This window comes from Pseudorca crassidens, chromosome 3 (genome assembly GCF_039906515.1).
Source record: "Pseudorca crassidens isolate mPseCra1 chromosome 3, mPseCra1.hap1, whole genome shotgun sequence".
NCBI lineage: Eukaryota > Metazoa > Chordata > Mammalia > Artiodactyla > Delphinidae > Pseudorca > Pseudorca crassidens.
Window position 1 is genome coordinate 156,587,056 of NC_090298.1, and position 18,802 is coordinate 156,605,857.

General features: G+C 38.8%; 1 protein-coding gene across 7 annotated transcripts in view; it reads left to right on the forward strand.

Moving 5' to 3' along the window:
• PWWP2A (PWWP domain containing 2A) overlaps positions 1-13,445 on the forward strand; it is a 33,244-nt gene extending 19,799 nt beyond the window's left edge. For 4 of the 7 annotated variants that reach the window (XM_067732963.1, XM_067732969.1, XM_067732965.1 and 1 more), the window contains exon 3: positions 11,226-13,445. Coding sequence is in view for 2 of the 7 variants with exons in the window: in XM_067732969.1 (XP_067589070.1) it covers positions 11,226-11,239 (14 nt within the window). In the remaining 5 variants the exon portion in view is untranslated. Of the gene's footprint in view, positions 1-8,630; positions 8,751-11,225 lie in introns of those variants that run through there. The other 3 variants (XR_010942360.1, XM_067732966.1, XM_067732964.1) reach the window with 3 other exon arrangements.
• The last annotated feature ends 5,357 nt before the right edge of the window (positions 13,446-18,802 follow it).

An 18,802-nucleotide genomic window follows, 5' to 3' on the forward strand; every position in this document is an offset into this window, starting at 1 on the left:
TTACAGCCATTTTTAGACTGAGAAGCTTAAACTGAACAAGCAATCAAATTTTGTCTTAAGGAAGTGAGATTTTAGTATTTTTCAGTTTTGAAGTCTAAAACCACCCCAAGGCATAGGAGCCATAGCCTCAACTGAAAATGAATTTTTGCAGGGACTGTTAATTGCCATTTGTACCTAGTACTGTGTGTATGTGTATACGTATATACACACATGTAAATATATGTGTGTGTGTACGCATAGATACATGTATCAAATAAAGCCTGTCACTATGTGACACAGGTTGCATATCTGGGATCATAGTAAGGGCGGGTGAGCTAGGGGGAATAGTGAGGATATTTAATGACTACTTGTTTTTTAATTAATGAACACTTAGCCTTTCTATGTGCATAATGGCATGGGAGTTTGATACGTAAGATGTTTGACAAACTGAGATGCTTGCTGTTGAATTGCACGCTGGGGAAATAGCCCAGTATTTGGGATTAAGACTGTCAAGGCTGGCTAGGTCTGAATCATCGCTCTCTCTCTTGTCCAGTGGGGACTTAACAAAAACTTTCAGACTTCTGGTTTGGGACGTTAGATAGGTTTGTCTTTGGATATGTAAATAGGTGATTGCTAAATTTGGTCAGATTTCTCCTGACTGGCTCTTCCTAAATTCTTAGGATACGTCCTGGTAAATTACACTTTGTGAATTAATTGTCATATATGTAATTGTTGCATTTTGGATGTACCTAGTTTGATAATTTTTAAAAAATATTTCCATTTAAGGTATCTGTTTGCAGGTCAGAAAATGAGAAAATGTAATTGTGTAATGCTCTGAAATGTAAAAAAAAACAAGTTGTAAATAAAATCGACTAAATCCAAATTATTTGTGTGTGTTTCTCAAAAAGCTTTGAAAAATTTCAAGATGGTAGAAAATTATTCTTTGTAATAGTGTATAGAGGAGATGAAAAAAATCACTTATTTTCCTATTTGCCCTATCAGGGAATATATAATCTGAGGATGATAAAATTCAAATAAGTGACTAATCAATATATTCTTAAAATGAGGTTTTGTAGTATAGAGGTCTGATATACTTCTAGACTTGAGACCCTCCTGCAGCCAATTTCTCATATAAGTGTATGGATTTTAATTATTTCATTTTTAGCTTTAATATTTCATCACATGCTTTTTCTTTTTTTTCTTTTTTTACATTTGTGTAATTAAAATCAGTCTCTTTTCTGCTTTATCTTCTGCCTCAGGTATCATTGTTTTTGGGGCTTGTAACTTAGCTCACTATTTTTCTACATGGTCCATCTGTCCCTAAGATTTGATTTCTTATTTTCCATTTTTAGCTTTGTATTGTTAGTGAAAAATCTGATTGATTGCCTGTGGAGGCAAGTTTGTCCCAAGATTTTTTAAGTTGCTTTCATATTTTAGGCTCCAACTTAGCTTTTAAATGTGATACAATGTCAGTTTGACACTTTTGGAAACTTGGAACTTTTAAAGAGAGCAACTTTTTATGGATTTCTAAGTAATGCAGTTGAAATATCTTAGTTACTATGGAATTAATTATGAAAAGATTAATGGAGATTGAAAATCAGTAGTCTTCGGTCAGCTTCCTTAAGGTAATGTACCAATTTCTGCAAAAGCAAGTGGAATTTCTTCTGGGGAACTCAGTCAATGCTTTTTGATTATAATAAACACACAATTAAAAAAAAAGTTTCACTTGAATAGAACATATTCTTTCCTGCAAACAGAAATATAGTATTTTAAAAATTCTTTGATTATAACAGGTTGAAAGAAGTTCATAGTGTGATTGAGGGGTTTTAAGGAAGTATCTTAAAAGATTTTCAGAGAACTTGTTTCAGATTAGTGAATTTGTTCATGCAGATATTTTCGAAAGTTTGAAATCTAAGGTTCAGGAAGATTTAAACCAGGCAAAGCAAAGAGTCACCTAAGTTATGTAATTCTAAGGCTTTGGGTAATGATCCAGGTGAGTTTTATCCTAACATAGAAATGGTTTTGACAGTGGATACTTCTGATGTAGTTAAGTGCTTGGGCAGATGTGCTCTTGTGGGATAAACTAAATTTGATTTGTTTCAGAAGCCATGGAGAAAAAGAAGAAAGAAAAAGATAAAATCATGATTGTTGAGTATAAAAGTAACAATTTGATATAGTCCATACCTTTGAAGAAAAGGTTGAAGCATAATCACAAATGTGCATGATCTCTTATTATTATGCCAAATAATCCCTCTGTTTTAAACCAGCAGTCTGGCATATTTCATCTGAAGTTTCTATAGGGAAACAAGTTTGAAAGAATTTCTGTAATCTTAAAGATGTACTGTGTGTTCTAAACACTAAACCAATAGCTGCATACTAAACAGTGTTTTCAAACAGAAATTTCTTAAGCAGCTAAGATATATTTGTCCAGTATCCACTGTAGATGGAGATAGAGTTGAATTGGGTAATTGTAGCCATTTTTCTCTTACATTTCTCTTTAACAACAACAAAAAAGGAGACACTGAACTCTTTATATGGAGACAACCAAATGGGTATTTGTTTTCCCCCTTGCAGAGAGAAAACTAGGCTTAGGCCAGATCTCTAGTGGTCTAAGAAAAGTGATTAGAATAGGATTAGCAAGGGGGAGAAACTAAGGGAAGTAAGAGCTGTGAAAGCTAAAGATGTCTTTATTTCTAGAAATCTTTGGAAATGTAAAGCATCAGAGTGTTTTTGTCTTTCAGTTTTCTAGAATTTATAGACCAGAAAAGGTCTCTTCTGTAAGTTTGGAAGGGACTCTTTATAGATGTGGAACCAGAGACCTGAGGTATCAGTGAGACCAAGAAAGTAGAATTCACTAGTCTGAAGCCTATTTACAGGACTAGATGGTGTGTCCCTACTTGGTTTTCATGGGGAAAATCTATAAATAGTAATTTTAGATTGGTGCTAAGTAGCAAAGACAACAGACAGGAATATAGATATGAAGATGGACTGTGGGCAAAGGATATGGAACTTACTAAAATCAGCTAAATGAATATCTTCATTAGCGGGTCTGAATTTCTAATTTAAAAAATAGAGTTGCACCCCTATTTGAGCAGGTTGTACTTACTATTGGTTATGTTGAAGATACACATTTAAATTCTTTTATATACATACATATTCTTTAATATAAAATAACTGAATTGAGAATTGGAAATACCTTAAGAAACCTATAATTTGGATCTAAAATTAGATTTTTCCTTTTAAGTTGTGAATTTTTTCTATAGCTTGTGCTGCACTGGTTCACATTTGGTAGTACTCGTAGCAGAGAAGAGATTGGCAGATGTCTAGAGAAGTTGATAATGTTTAAATTCAGGTCAGTGTTTTGATCTGTATCCGGTGATGGCCTCCAACAGGGAATTTGCCAGAGAGAATTCTGAAGACCCTGTTTCTAAGTTGGGACAAATTTAGTGTTTGCTTTGGAATTGTATTAATATGGTTGCTATTAAAACAATTAAAATGCCTGATAGAGGGAATTCAGAAATAGAACAGGAGGCTGGTGCCTTGCCAATAGCCAGGAGAAATAAAACAGCTAAGCTGCCTTAATTACCTTTACCTGGTTCTGACTTAGTTACTAGGCTCTTAATATTCTGTATTTACAGTTTGTGTACATTTACTGTACTCCATTCAACAAAGAATGAATAGAAGTAAAAAAAATGAAAGTTTCAGTAGTTTAAGTCATATAGGTGATCTATATATTTTTAGTTTTCCAGGATATCTTGGTGTTTTTACCATGGATAGTTGATACTGAGATCAGAGGAGAAACAGCTCAACTCATTTGTTTATTCTTCACTCAAGAGATTTAACCTTTATAGACTCAAACAGGGTTTTTTTCCGGTTTACTTTCTTTGGGACTTTAGGTGGAAATCATTTTTTCCCTTCATATTAATAGAGAATTGTAATTTGCTGGGGGTTTTTTTTTTTGGTATTTAAAAAATTATTAAATATACCTAACATACAGTTTACCATTTTTACCGTAAGTACAGTTCTGTGGCACTAAGTACATCCATGTTGTTGTGTAGTCATCACTACCATCCATCTGTAATTTGTTTTTTGATAGAAATCTTTTAAGTTTGGATGGTATTGTTCTGGCAGCCTGGCTTCCAGCATTCCTTCCTAATCAACCTGCAGTCCTGCACAGGGCTAATGGTGCCCCCCATTTTTTTTTTTTTTTTTCTTTTTTTGCGGTATGCAGGCCTCTCACTGTTGTGGCTTCTCCCTTTGTGGAGCACAGGCTCTGGACACGCAGGCTCAGTGGCCATGGCTCACGGGCCTAGCTGCTCCGCGGCATGTGGGATCTTCCCGGATCGGGGCACGAACCCATGTCCCCTGCATCGGCAGGCGGACTCTCAACCACTGCGCCACCAGGGAAGCCCGGTGCCCCCCATTTTTAACAACTATCCCTACCTCTTGGTAAAATTTTTAGGTCTATTAGTATGACTGCATTTACCTATTAAATACTCTTTAACAGTAGGTTTTAGGTTAAAACCATCACCTCCTAATGACAAAAACAATTTTGTGAATATGGAAACCATTTAAATGATTTTAGTAATGGAGTTAATTAAATTAGTTTCCAAAACTTTATTTATTTACATACCATCACACTCTTTACCATATTTTCACATGTGTACCGTTTTTCCACTTTTTATGTGAGTACTACCAATGGAAAACAAATATGCCTTGACATGTAGATAATTCTGTTAAAATTCTAAGATCATCTTGTTATACTACACTTTGGTAGGAAATACTGAATTTTTATATCATGCCTTAAAATCCATCTTGGATAGAATCAAATTTTAATGTATCTAATCTCTGAAAAAACTAATTGCCAAACTTGAATTTTTTCTTATAGATTCCTATGTTAGCATAAATTAAAGATTGGTTGTGGGGATATGTAAAGGAAATGAAGAAAATAGACTCAAAAGTTACCAGGATTTATCATAATAGTGAATTTCTGAGTCAGATTCTCATTTTCAACTGAATAAATTACATGGCTGTAGTATATGGTCTAAGCTGTGGGCCTTCTTCCGTTAGACACTTTGGTTTGTAAAACAATTTCATAAAACTTTGATGTTGAAAACTGGCCAGTTCTAAAATTAACTTGTCTTAAAAGTTGGTTTAAAAGTGCATGACATATTTCTTCTTTAAATTCCTGATATTTGTAAGATCTCGTTAAAAATAAGTTGAAAACACAGCCATTATTTAAATATGGAATTTTCCTTGTATCATAAGAATGTGACAGTTAACCTTTTGTTGCCTTAGAAGTCTTAGTGCCAGAAACCTCCTTATAATTTTTTCTATTCAGTGTGGTTATCTAGAAGGAATACCAGATCCCCCATAGCCAAAGTGTTAAGGCTGTGTTACAATCACACTTTTTCCTTTTCATGTAAACTAAAAAACTTGTAATTTTAACACATATCAAGTTTTAGCAAGAGCTTGTTTTTTAAATATTTAAGATAATTTTGTAACCCTCAGTATCCCTCACTCAGTTTTCTGCAGCACAAAGATTCTCTTAAAAGCTACTGAAAAGTCCTGGAAGGAATACATTTTTCCCCCCAGGTAAAGTATAATAGGGGTTTTTTGGGCTTGCCTGGGGAGACTTTTTTTTTTTTTTAATAGAACTGTGAGAGGATCATCCTGTTCAGTGTAAATGATAGAAATACTTATGAGAATGTAACTTGCCAGTGATGCAGGTGAGTTGGAGTGTCCGTTAACATTTTTGCACTAATAGTCCTCGGTATCAGTCTTTTTATTGAGCAAAGGATCACTTTTTGTTCACTTTTCAGGCACATGGTTGAAAGTACAGGCTCTTGAGCCAGATTTCCTAGGCAAAGCCTGACTTGGATCTGCCACTTACAAGCTGTGTGATCCTAGGCAGGTTACCTCAGTGTCATGATCTGTGAGATGGGGGAGAGAAGTAGTACCTCTTCAAAAGGTAATTGTGAGAATTTAAATGTTTAAAACAATACAGTGCCTGGCGCAAGACTTACTTATATACTTGCTGTCATTACCACAACTAGCGCTCTCTGTATGTGGCATAGAAATTTCATTCTGGTAGCTTTTGATAGTATCTTTCTTCAACATACACGCAGTATAAATTTAAAAAATGTTACAGCGACGTTATTCTTATCTGAAAATTCCAATAATCATAGTATGCTGATCATCCACAGATATCTAGAAGTAGGCATGGTCTGACTAGTCCCAACAGGCATTTGCGGAGGGCAGCTGGGTTGGAGGTCATGGGGAATATGGTGAGGGGAGAAGTCCACTGACATTTCAACTCTTGAATGAGGAAAAGGAATTATGATTCAGACACTTACGTACTAATGATCAGTAACCATCTGAGAAGCCCAGCACACCCCAGATCCTTTCAAAGGCATGAGAAGTATCTGAGCTGGCGGGGCTCAGTGGAGTAGAGGTCCCTCTTAGGAGGAATTTCCAAAGGTATTAGAACCACAGAGCTGTACTTGTCAGCTTTTAAGTAGTGTAAATAAGCTTTTTTGTACATATACTGTGTTTTCCTGGAACCCTGGTGTTTTATTATTTTAATATCTTGCCAAATGGTGAAAAAGTGGACATTAATTTGAACATCCCCTTTTATTGCCACTGGTATGATTAGATTGTTTCCCATTTGCAGGAGGGAAATACCTCACATTCCAAGGCCTTGATCTGTGTGCGTCGTGGCCATATTTTCCAGAGGGTAGTCATTTCTACCCATGGCTCCTGTTTGAGATGCTGTTGATTACAAACCTATGATTTCCCCTCACCGTTTAGTTTTTAGCAGGGAATCCGGCTGGGAGTGGCACATCTTGGTGTTTGTCCTGGTATGCTGGGAAGAACTATGTGCAGTTTGTCTAAAACCCTAACGAAATAACTGGTTAGAAAAATAGCATTAGGGTGGAAAACCAGAATGTCTATTGTAAAATGAGGCACTATCCTTTTCCTGGTTGTTCATGTTGCATCACGCTACATTGTATTAAGAGAAAATTTATATTGAGTGTTCAGGAAGATAGTAATCTTAATTCTTTAGTTTTTAATTCTGGGCTTTGCTCTAAGAGTGTGACCTCTACTTCCTTCTTTCATGCACTCTACAAAGGAGACTGAAGGTTCTTACCGTGTTCTGATTTGCCCCTTTATATCTCTGCTGCCTCCCAGGAGTAGTTGCCATTGTTGAATGTAAGCTTTCTCTTAAAGGACAAAACAAGTAATTTCCAGTGAAATCACTGCCTTTCATGAGGATCTCCTTCCATTTACTGCCTCACTGCTGGGGCTTCCTGGCACTTCCTCATGGATCCTGCAAGTGTGGTCAGTTTCTAAAGAAAAACCTTGAGACCCTAAAAAGCATTGAGGGGATACTCATCTTAAACATTAGCACTAAAGACTCATGGGCCAGGCTCTGTGGACTGGGGTCTCGCATGTTACCATTTTACACGGCATTTCTGGGCACTGGAGGGGTAAATGCACAGGAATAAGATCATTCTTTGATTTGACTCTCCTCTTGCCTAGAAGTGAAAAGGAGATTCTTTAGAATGATTGTTGAAACCTAAGTTTTACCCATGGAGGGGGAGGTTCAAAAGATGAATTCTTTGTGCGTTCATATTTCTGGTTTTCTTGTGTGACAGCTGTTGGATTGTAGCTAATAGTATATTTAAGTTTTCCCATGAACAAAAGGGTAAATAACCTCATTATTAAACCACATTTAAGAAAACTGTTCTCCTCTGAGTTAAAATTCAGAAGTAATCATGTTTCTTTATAGATCAGGTGTATAAAGTTTCTCCTTTTCAGTGTCAGAAAAGCCTTTTTTTTTAAGGTTTTGATTAGCTACTGCTTCTGATTCAGCATTAAAAAAATATTACAGGGACTGGACATTATCTAAATCAGTGATCCCACAGTTGCCTACACTGACATGATAGATGAGTTTTTTCTTATTTATACTGTACTTAAAGTAGGGAAAGTAAGGAAACAAGCAAATAGGTTAATAAAAAATAAGGCTTAAAATAGTAATCCTTCATTTGCTTAGTATTTGAAGTCTCTGTTCTGAAAGCCTAAGAGAAAGCTTACCTTGTCAAACTTATTTCAAGTAGGTGTTACCTCACTAAGTTCAGGTGCTGAATAGTATGCACAGGTGCCATTGGCATTAAGGAGAAAGGGGAGGGATTCAGGCAGTTTTGGTGATTCTTCAAAATGGTGTCTCTGAGCTCATTAATGATATGATATAGATAGGGATGACAACTTTGGCCCTTATTGAATACTGAGAAGGTCAGGACTACTCCATCACTAGGCTAGTGTTACGCCAGTAAAAATTTTTTGTCAGGAGCATTAAATTGTGAGTTAGCTTTGGAGGGCAACGTCTTCATGAGCCTTAAGGCATTTTGCAGCTCAACTGACTTGGGCTGGAGAGTGCCCTCTCCTGGACAAGACTGGTGTGTACACACCTCAAGTCTTCCTTTAGTACCAGAGCTTCACGTTGTGTGAAGCCAGCAAGTTATCTAGAATAAATTCATTATAAAAATTCACCTGAATTTTGGTCTTATTTTTAAATTTTTTTTTTGGTAAAATGGGTGAAAAAGAACTCAAATGCTCTATTTTTGTTAACTTGGTTTTTTCTACCATAGGTCTCAACAAATGGCAGCTATTACATCAGACAGTGACGAGTGCTGCTGCTCCCTTACAGTGTCTGACAGACCACTGTGGATTCAGACTGGGAGCATTGACGTTAACAGTGAAACGGGCAGGTCTGTCTGTGTTAAGCCCTGCCACAAAGTGAAGAGGGCTTCATGTCATCACTTACCATTCCCAAAGTAGATTAGGCTAGACGTAAAAGAATGCACTAGTTCTTTTTCCTTTGTTTTCACTGACCTTGGTAGCTGGGTGTACCTCATGTTGGTGATAATTTTCATTGAGTGAAAATAGCTTTCAGTCAATATTACCTGTTGTGTTTAAAAAAAAAAAAAAAAGGTAGAGCCGGCCTCCTGAGAGCTTCCATAAATCCAGAGGAATTTCTCGTAGGGTGGTAGAAGTTGGGTGTCAGATTGCAGAATTATGTCAAGTAGCAACTGAGTCTCCATGGAAAGTCAACTAGTGGATTTATCTTTTCACTCTCTCAGTCTTTCTTCGTCACTTTTATACTCATCACTTTAACTTCTCAGATAGTCATTACTTAATATAAAGAATATATATGTATATCGGTATATGAACATATATATATTCTTAATTAAATCAACCTCAAAACCATTGTCATTTACATAAGGCATGTCAAAACTTAGAGGGTGGCAAAAGATAATGCTGAGGTGTAGTTGTAATTAAGTACATTTGTTAAAACCTCCTTAGATAATGCTCAGAATCCTTATTTGGGGCTCTTACATGGCAGGAAGGGTTTAGGGATTTTTGTTGTGCTGCTTTTTGAACTTAGGATCTTTTCTTTGCTTTCTTGAAATAAGGCTATTTAACTCTGGTGTTTGAAGCTAGTGAAGAGCTGTAATTGGACTGTATCATTGTGTATGAGCTATAATTTGCAAACTGGGTCAGAATGGCACATTTTGGATCAGAGATTAAGGCTGGGGTATTTTGGACTCTTAGCTCTATAGGAGTTGTAGCTACCTGGTGACCCCTTGAGGGAACAGCATTTTCAATTTTCTGCACCTCCAACAGGAGTAGTAGTAAGATCTGCTTCGATCTTTGGCTTTTCTGCCAACTGGAATAGGCCTCACTAAGGTTGAAGCCAAATATTGAAAGTCATAAGCAGAAGGAAATGGAGTTGTACATGGAACTGGCTGTTTACCTTTTCTTCTCTTTCAGTTTATAAAATGGGGATGTTTACTTGCAAATTTCCATATGAGTCTAAATTTATTAGTATTAATGATCATATAATATCTTACTTTTAGAAAAAAACTTTTCTTAGCTCAGTGTCAAATTTTAAAACCATGTTAATGATTCTGTTGCTTTAGTAATAAGCAGGGACTGCTGTTGTTTTGATGTGTGCTAGAAGCAATTTTTCATTGCTTGAGAAGAAATGTGATAGAATGCCCTGTGAAATTTATTTTATAGGCCTTGATCCAATAAGTGAATGAAATATGGCAGCACTGGAAAGTTAACATAAGATCAAGAGTTCTATCAAAGAATGAGAAATACATCTACTTTGAAGTGTTTCATAGTCAAATATTGGGAAGGATGGGGGTGGGTTTTTTTTCCTTTTTGCATTTTTGTTTTGTCTGTTATTATTCCACTGAAGAAAGATACCATATCTTTGGTTTAAAAATACATTTGACCAAAAGTAATCATTATTCTTTCCACGGATCACCTCTTATAGAATTCAAACTCTTATTGGTACTTAGGCTCCCAGGTTTGAGAGGCATAACCAGGGATTGTAGAGCGTTTTAGTGGGATTCTACTACTTCTTGATATCAAAGGGAGGTCGGTAATGTTGGGCATTCTGGTCATGCTACTTGGCAGTAACTTCGATAAGCCTTGCCCTTTATAAATGTTCTGCTCAGAGCCCGGCTTTTTGTTGAAGTTATGGTGCAGAGTGCCTCTGCTGATAACTTGGTTTGCTGTTGTAACAAGGGACACTGGTCAATGGAACCAGTGTACCTAAGTTCTCTTCCAGTAGCAAAATGGTGCTCTTGATGCCTTCTGATGTGCTGTGTGTGTCTACCTCTGGGGAGGCACCCTCCACCCCCCCCTCTGTTGTGCTCTTGCACATATGTAGACAGTGTCACCTGCAGCTGATTTTTCCATAGTCTGGTTTTGTATATAAATTTGCTTCTTAAGACTGTGCTAGAGGAAGGCTGCTGGCGTTTCATAGTCCACAGCGGCGAAGCTGACTTGCAAACTTTTACATTGTTACTTACTTGTGAAATGGCAGCATAAAGAACAAAGCTAAAATTCCCTTTATTAGGCAAATATTCATAAAGTATTTAAAAAAATACACTCAAGTGCAGATTGATTACGTGAAGGTGAAAACCATTTTATTTGTGTTGGAATTTGGCCAGATATACTTCAGAAAGAACATGAATGCTTCTGCTGGTTTACAGTGGCAGTAAGTTGTTTTCTCAAAAAACCTACACGGGTCAGGTTTAACTGATTTAAAGTAAAAAATCAGGTGTGATCCCACAGTCTATATAGGGCTTAATTTAAACAAGGACATCATTTTTCTTATATAATTACTTGTGCTTAACTACATTTTCTTCCTTTTCTTTACTGTATTTCAGCACAAAGACATTAGCAGGCTGCTGGTTTCATGGACCTGTACCACAATGACAGAGAACACCAGAGCATCAGGACTGAATGAAATTGGAGACTCAGATTTTTAAAGCTGCACTAAGAAGTAAATATGCAGGCAGTGGTTAAAACCAACAGTCTATAAAGGGGCACTTGCAAATTGTGCTATATTAAACCGAAGAAAAGGTATTAGGGGAATATTTTATAAAAAAACTATTGCAATAAATTATGCATGAGATGAGGAGAAAAGTGATGTGAAATACGCAAAGAACTCTCTTGAATTTTATGTGTGAAGAATCACTGACAGTACCTTCTTTTGAACATGAAGTTCTTCTCAGTACAGTTTGGACACGCCTGAAAGGCATGAGATGATGACAGAAATGCTGAATTATTTTTCATATTAAAACTTTGTGCTTTCTCCAAGGTTTAATCAGCTCAGATATGAACAAAGGTATTTCTAAAATGGCTCTTCTAATGAAACAGCAATAGTCACAAATGCCGAGGCCAATGTTTCCTTCAGGATGCCAGTGGAAACAGAAAAGATTATCTAACAAACACATCCTACTAAAAGGATGGCAAAGTGTCCCCAACCCACTAAGAAAACTTGGATCTTTAGTAAAGCAGGGCTATATTATCTTAAATATACATTTGCTTGTTAGAACATATTAAGATGTATTTATTTGCCACCAGTATTTAATATTTTGTGCACACTTTCATAACTACATTCTTACCTTTCAAATTCTGACTCAAAGTGGATCAGGCTAGTGTTGATCTTGGAGTGAAAATGTACTCTAAGAGCCAGTTCTTAATTCTGCTGAGCTGGAAAGGCTTGTACTATTCTCCCTATCCTTACTGATTTCTGAACTAGTTCAGAAAAGGTGATAATATCTGAATTTTGATGTTGACCTCTCTCCACAGAGAGCCTCTCTTTCTAAGTGCAAGAAATCCTCACAGGTGTCAGATGGGACTTGACCCTGGGGAACAAGCAGCAGGAACAGACGCATAAAGATGGTGAACTTTTCATGCATAAAGTATGAATTCTTATTAATGGAGACGGTAATGTTCTTCTTGTCTGTGAAAAATACATATTATGAAAAACCTTAATTTTTCTTTTTTAATGAATGGAGAAAACATTGATGAGAAAACCAGATGGACCTGTTAGTACTACATTTTTAAGGCATTTTATATTTGATGGTGCCATACTTTTAATAATAAACCTGAAGTTTTTTAGTGGCAATACTGATTTATTTTTTAAACCAGAAAGATAATCCATATTGATTACTTAATACAAAAAAAGGAGAAAAATAGAAAATGCATTTGAAGCAACATAACTTGAGCATTTGGCTCAAGTGTTCAAGCTTTGCATAATCTTACAGTATAGGTTTGGAATTACTTATTAACCCCACACTCAAGAGTAACAAAAAGTTCTGGGTGAGTTTTAGAATATTTACTATACCTGACTAGGATTTGTTTTACAACTCAAGAAAAGGTAGGCAGTCTTGCTTCTAGCCAGTTAATGCAAATCCTAATTACACTGTAAGTAACTAAAAGTCTAGACTGCATTCTGAAATTGTCTTTACGGAAAATCATTGATCATGAAGTCATTACACATTTGATCAAGTCTGAAAAAGCTCAGGAACTGTAGCAGCAGGGCGTTCTAAAGATGATGCACACTTCAGTGGCGCCCTGCTCTCTGGCCCCAGAGCTTAGGCTCGGGTCCCTCTTGTTCTTTCAGATATGTAACCCAGCAGTACCTTTCAGGCTCACTTCAAGAATCAGATAACTCCCAGGTCATAGCAGATTTTGTGTAATCAAAAATTCTAATTGCAGAGTGATGGAAATGACCAAGAAGTAATATAAAGGCAAAAGAACTGGGAGAGATCAGGTTTTAAGTATCTAAATATTTTTTAAGACAATTCTCAGTGGTGTTTGTTTGTTATAAACCAGATTTTCATTTTTTTTAAAAATGAAACTTGGTGGTATTTAAAATCTAGACATACCATGTTGCTATTTCACTTTCACTGCTTTAGTTGCTTAATATTTAAGCTTTGCTTCATGCTTCCTTTGTCTGTATTTCAAATCTTCACAAGCCTATTTCATTTTGTAGACCTGAATGACAAAAATTGTTTCTCACCTAAACTATGCTGAGACCTAAATGTTAAAGAATGTTGTGCAACATTTATCCAATAAAGTCTTGATTTTTTTTTTAATTTAGTTATTTAAAAACTATTCATTTACTTTTTAGGAGTTAGTCAGGTTTTAAAGGTTATTTTTTAAATTGTTAAAATTCAACCACTTGTCCTTGAGGGAGCTGTTTTAACTAGCACTGCTTCCTTAGGAGAACAACCTGTAGTTTTTAATCACTGGGAGATTCAATGGGATGTCTTTATGAGGATAGAGGATAGAGGAAAGGAGAATAGTTTAACTAGGAACCTGTGCACCAACATTACTGTTTTCTTTTCTGATGGAAACGAATAACCCATCATTCAGAGTTGGATGTAATTAAACAAACATCTACTGCTGGGCTTGTCCTAATTTTAATTAGCCTTGCCCTTATGGATAAATGGTTACTTCTTTAAAAGCCCAGTACATCCAACGTTAGGTCAAGTGTTTGACCAGAAACACTCAGTTGTCAGGAAAAATTAGCCTCTTGATACCTACCAGACAGTTGAGATTTTTTAGGGCTGACCCAGAAACTTCAGTCAGTGTACGTTTTTTTTTTTTCTTTCCCCATTTGAGTAAAGCTATCCTTTAGAAGGCTGCCTGTTATTCCAGAGTATCATGGAGTCTTTAATCGCAAACATTCTCCCATTTCAGTTTATCTAAATGAGCATAAGAAGGAGGCCACTGAAATCTGGCTCCGTTAATATCTTTTTTTTCCCCTCATGTTTCCCACAAATGAAAATGGAACGAGAGAACCAGGGAAGGTAAACAAGTCATGTGCATATTATCTGGGAAGGCCTTAGAAGAGACCCCCTGCAATACCATTCCTAACCATCTTGTATACATGTCAGTATATTTATAGATACAACTCCTACAAGATAGAGGGAATGAGTAACAAAAGCCACAGATGGCAACGTTGGGTGCTGTCTTCAGATAACAGCATAATTTAGATCCATGCCCTCAAATCACGTTAAGGCTGTATCAGTGTCTCCCTGCACACGCTGGGCGTGTCACTGCACGTAAAAGTTAGCCGTTTTCTTGCTTTTATACCTGACAGCTCGTCTCTACTCTTTCAAGTAATGAGTCTTCCCTCAGAGCTTTGAATAGAGCATACTATGTGTTTTTTAAGCATACTTTCTTCTAGTGATGAGCATCCTGCCAAATCTTGCCTTACTCACAAAAAAATTTCACGGCCTAACTCCTTTGATATCAAGAAGGCAATGACCCTGGGATGAAAGAGAATACCACTAAGGAAGGCATCCTGTGCCCGAGAAAGAAAGAGCTGGCCAAACCCAATGCTAGGTCACTGACCTGGAGAGTTAATACTTCTAGGGTTAGACCTTTCTTCATTCCCTCCTGAAGCCCATTTGTAGAAGCAACTTTCTAACATAAAGGAGGGAAAGAGAGTGGGTGATATTATGATGACGCTTTTATCTGAATAACTTGCTTTATTTAGTCTAAGGTAGAGACATGGACTCTAATCTTAGTTCTATCAGTTACCTTACCAACAGAAGAATCACTTAGTGGCCACACTGGCCAAAATGGGGTATGGAAAATAAGTGTCTCACTCAACTAGCTCTTTAGTTCCTACTCAGCCAAGGCCAAAAACATGGGCAACATCAGGGAACCTTCTTCCCTGAGTGAAATCTTCTATAATCTTATGTTTCTGAACTGTCTGTGCTCAGTGCCTGACTCCTTTGGACACTGAGCAGACCACTCAAACCTGTGATCTAAAGGAGGTGAGTGAATTCCGAAATGGGAAGGGCCCTGAGGTAAAGGGGAGCCTGATGTGTCACTGCCCTAGGAAGGCACAGCCAGGGGCTTCAGTGAGACACAAAGCAACTTTACAAGATGGTGATGGGGGTGATTCACATGTTTAAACGCACCTTGCTTTAACGCCTGTAGAAAGGGAGCGGCTGGAAATGCACAAGCTGAAGCTCTAACTCCTGGTCTGATGCCAACCAGCCAGTGGCAGAATCCAGTCAGTGTCACAGAGCTCTAGGAAATTACGAGACCTTTTCTCCCAGTTAACTTCCTGAGGCAAAGTTGCAGACGGCGTATTCTCCTTTGGGGCAGTCAGACCGTCCCTACAAAACAGTCTAGTGTACTTGACAACAAGGACCACAGCGTCCACCAAAGCCTATATCCTTTGAAATTTATCAATAAACACGCCCCACCTCACTCCATGCCCTTGCTTCCCCATCCCTGGCCTCGTTCTGTCTTCAGTTTGCTTGACGACTTTCATGTTTGTGGATTTCCGACTTGCTGAGTTTGGGAGCTGGAGGGCACCTGTGTGCTTGGCGGCACAGGGCAGCTGCCTGGTGTGAGTCGGTGGGGTGTCTGATACAGACATCAGCCTAGCAAAGCACCACACCAAGAACAATGAGGGTTCACTATCTGCAGATCTAGCTCCTCACACGTTTGGCACTAAGGGCTTCCTAAGGAGCCTCTGGGTTGACTCCCTTCACATCTGTCATGATGCCTGATGGCTGAGGGGTCCAGTGCCTGATAGGAGTTGCCATCTGGGTAGGCTGTATTTTTCAGCAAGCCGGAACTAGCAGCTGGGACTGAATCATGGCCAGATTATTAGCTGTGGGCTTCCTTGGCAGTGGGGTAGCAGGCTCTGCCATGCTTTAGCTAAGGGGAAAATGTGAGCTTACAAAGTTTCCCCTTGAGTGAAAGGAAACGGTGTAGGGAGTCATCTCTAGTCTGGCTGAATTAACTTCTGTGTGATGGAGCTTATTCCTAGCTTATAGCCCTCAGAGGGTTGAGAAATTAGAAGAAAATGGAATATTTTTATCATAGAATATTTCAAACATTTGTAAAGGTAGAGTACAATAAACCCCATATACCCATCCCTCCCTTCAACAGTTACCAGCTCTTAGCCAGGAAGATTGAAATTTTTGATACTTTGAAACATGAGGACATCCTCACTAGTTTTCATAAACTGATTTTATCATTAAAATAAAAGTTTCTTTGATTGCCCTTTGAAGGGTCTTAAGCAGTCACTCTGATGTTCTGCGGTTTATTTTAGCCCCACCTCTTGGACTGGCTGGTAGCAAGTAGTCCATTTCTCATTTTCAGCAATATTAATGGACTTGGTCTAGTGTGGGCTCAAGGCCGCTCTCCAGACAACAGAAAGTGACTGGAAACCTCCCTTCTCTGCGTAGCTGTGCAGCTCCCTGAAGGAACAGAATTTCCAGCCACTTCTGGAAGTATGTGGTGGAATGTCCACATACTTCCTTTTTTAAAGGAAATCTAGGTGATGGAAGGACTAAGCTTGTTACTACTGAAGTGCAGAGGGGGCAGGCTGAAAAGAGTCATAAACATCTCACTGAAATTGCTTCCAGGAGATTCTACTAAGGTGTGGGGTGTGTAACGAGTACACAGCATACACCCACAGGAGTAGAAGAGGAAGAGTACAGCATCTTAAGGAATACTGGAGGGACGAGGCAGGGAGGTGAAAAAGGCAGGGTCAAAAGCAGAAGTGAACAGAGAGCAACACCGACATAACAGTGGGCTGGTGGCGACCGCTGGGCTGCAGGCTCAGTCGCACCAAGGAGACTGAGCTCGGGCAGCCGCAGGCTTTCCCTTCGCACAGCGAAAACGCACAGAGAGCCGAGAGGGAAAGGGCAGGCGCTTAATTAAGCTGCTGATTTCTCCTGTCCTGTGCCGTGTCTCAGATTTGCACTCTGGTCTGGAGGGTTATTGGGCCCTTCCCTTTAAAAATCTTTCTCAAGATTAAAGCAGCCATTAACTTGCATGGCTGTTCCCATCCTCCTTGGTCTCCTATCACAGCCTTCCCTTTTGACATTCCAAGTTTGCTAAACCAGTTATAAAAGACAGAATTTGCAGGTCTGCTTATTTAGCTCTTGGGAACAACCTTCCAAATACACCTTCCAATCAGGTTCACATTTAACAGCCGCTGCCGGCTCCCCATTCCACGGCAGTCCAATCAGACTGGAACATGCTTCCGTAAAGTCCCTGTGCCTGGTCTTCCTAAAGCAGTCTGGATTTTAGCTTGAGAGCTGTGTGAGATGTAACAGCGATAGGCTTGGAAACCACCACAGAGACCTGAGGAGCACCAGAAATAATCACCAGGCCCAGCAACATTTCCTAAAGCAGTTCCCTACCTTCAACTACACAAAGTGTTGTAGGACTCAACAAACATTCACGCCTTTGACTGTACCTGAGTAACTCTGGAGGTCCAGTGTGTGAAGTCTTGTCAGTTTACTGAAGCTCACACGCGGGCCCCGGGCTGCAATGTTCAGGTCATTAGCTAGCAGGCTTGGCCACTCCCAGCCTCCACATCGCGGCATGGTGTTAACATTCTCTAGGCCTATAAGCACAACAACGCAATAAGAGACGTTTGGGTGGGTGGGGGCGGGGGGGGGAGCTAAAGGGCAGGGGAACGAGAAACCAGCTGCGGTGCTTGTGATGGGAGGAAGATGCGTGTGGAAAGTCACAGTTCTTAGAAAAAGAGGTTGGATTTTAAGACTAGGATTCAACCATGATGTATGGAAAATGAACTAATCCACAGTACACTCTGCACAGAAAAACTACCATTTCAAGTGTGAATTTGTTGTAGTGACAGTGCCATATCCTGGGCAAGCCTTCTGCAGAGGCTCCCATGAATGGAAAAGCTGCTCATGTGAGAACTGGGAGACGGTGTGGAAACATATATGGAGAACACAAGATGACCTGGGAGAAGGAGGGGAGCCTGAAACTAGAGGAAAAGTTGGGGATTTCTGAAAGTCTCAACACAAATCCTTGTAAATATACAAGATGCAAAAATGAGAATTTAAAAACCAGGAGGCAGGGCTTCCCTGGTGGCGCACTGGTTAAGAAGCCGCCTGCCAATGCAGGGGACACGGGTTCAAGCCCTGGCCCGGGAAGATCCCACATGCCGTGGAGCAACTAAGTCCGTGCGCCACAACTACTGAGCCTGTGCTCCAGAGCCCGTGCTCCACAACAAGCCACCACAGTGAAGAGTAGCACCCGCTCCCCGCAACTAGAGAAAGCCCGTGCAGCAATGAAGACCCAAGGCAGCCAAAAAAACAAAAACAAACAAGAAAACAGGAGGCATATGTTTACAGGCCAGGTTGAATGATCACCATCTGAGGACATTCTACGTGGCTGCACAAGATGCGCTCGACCAGCTTAAAGGGACTCTATGTCTTTTTAAGCGTCAAAAAAACAGGTACCAAATAAAGGCCACAGAATCTAGAGACGTTTGGATAGAATGGTGGTTCACTTTGAGACCACTTCTCGTGGAACATCCTTTAATACCAATTTACTAAATTTCTAGTAAAGCAGTAGCTACTGGTGCTATTAAGAATATAAATATGGCCCTTACCTTCCAGAAGCTCTTGGTCTATTCATGGAGGCAGATAGGGAATAGATC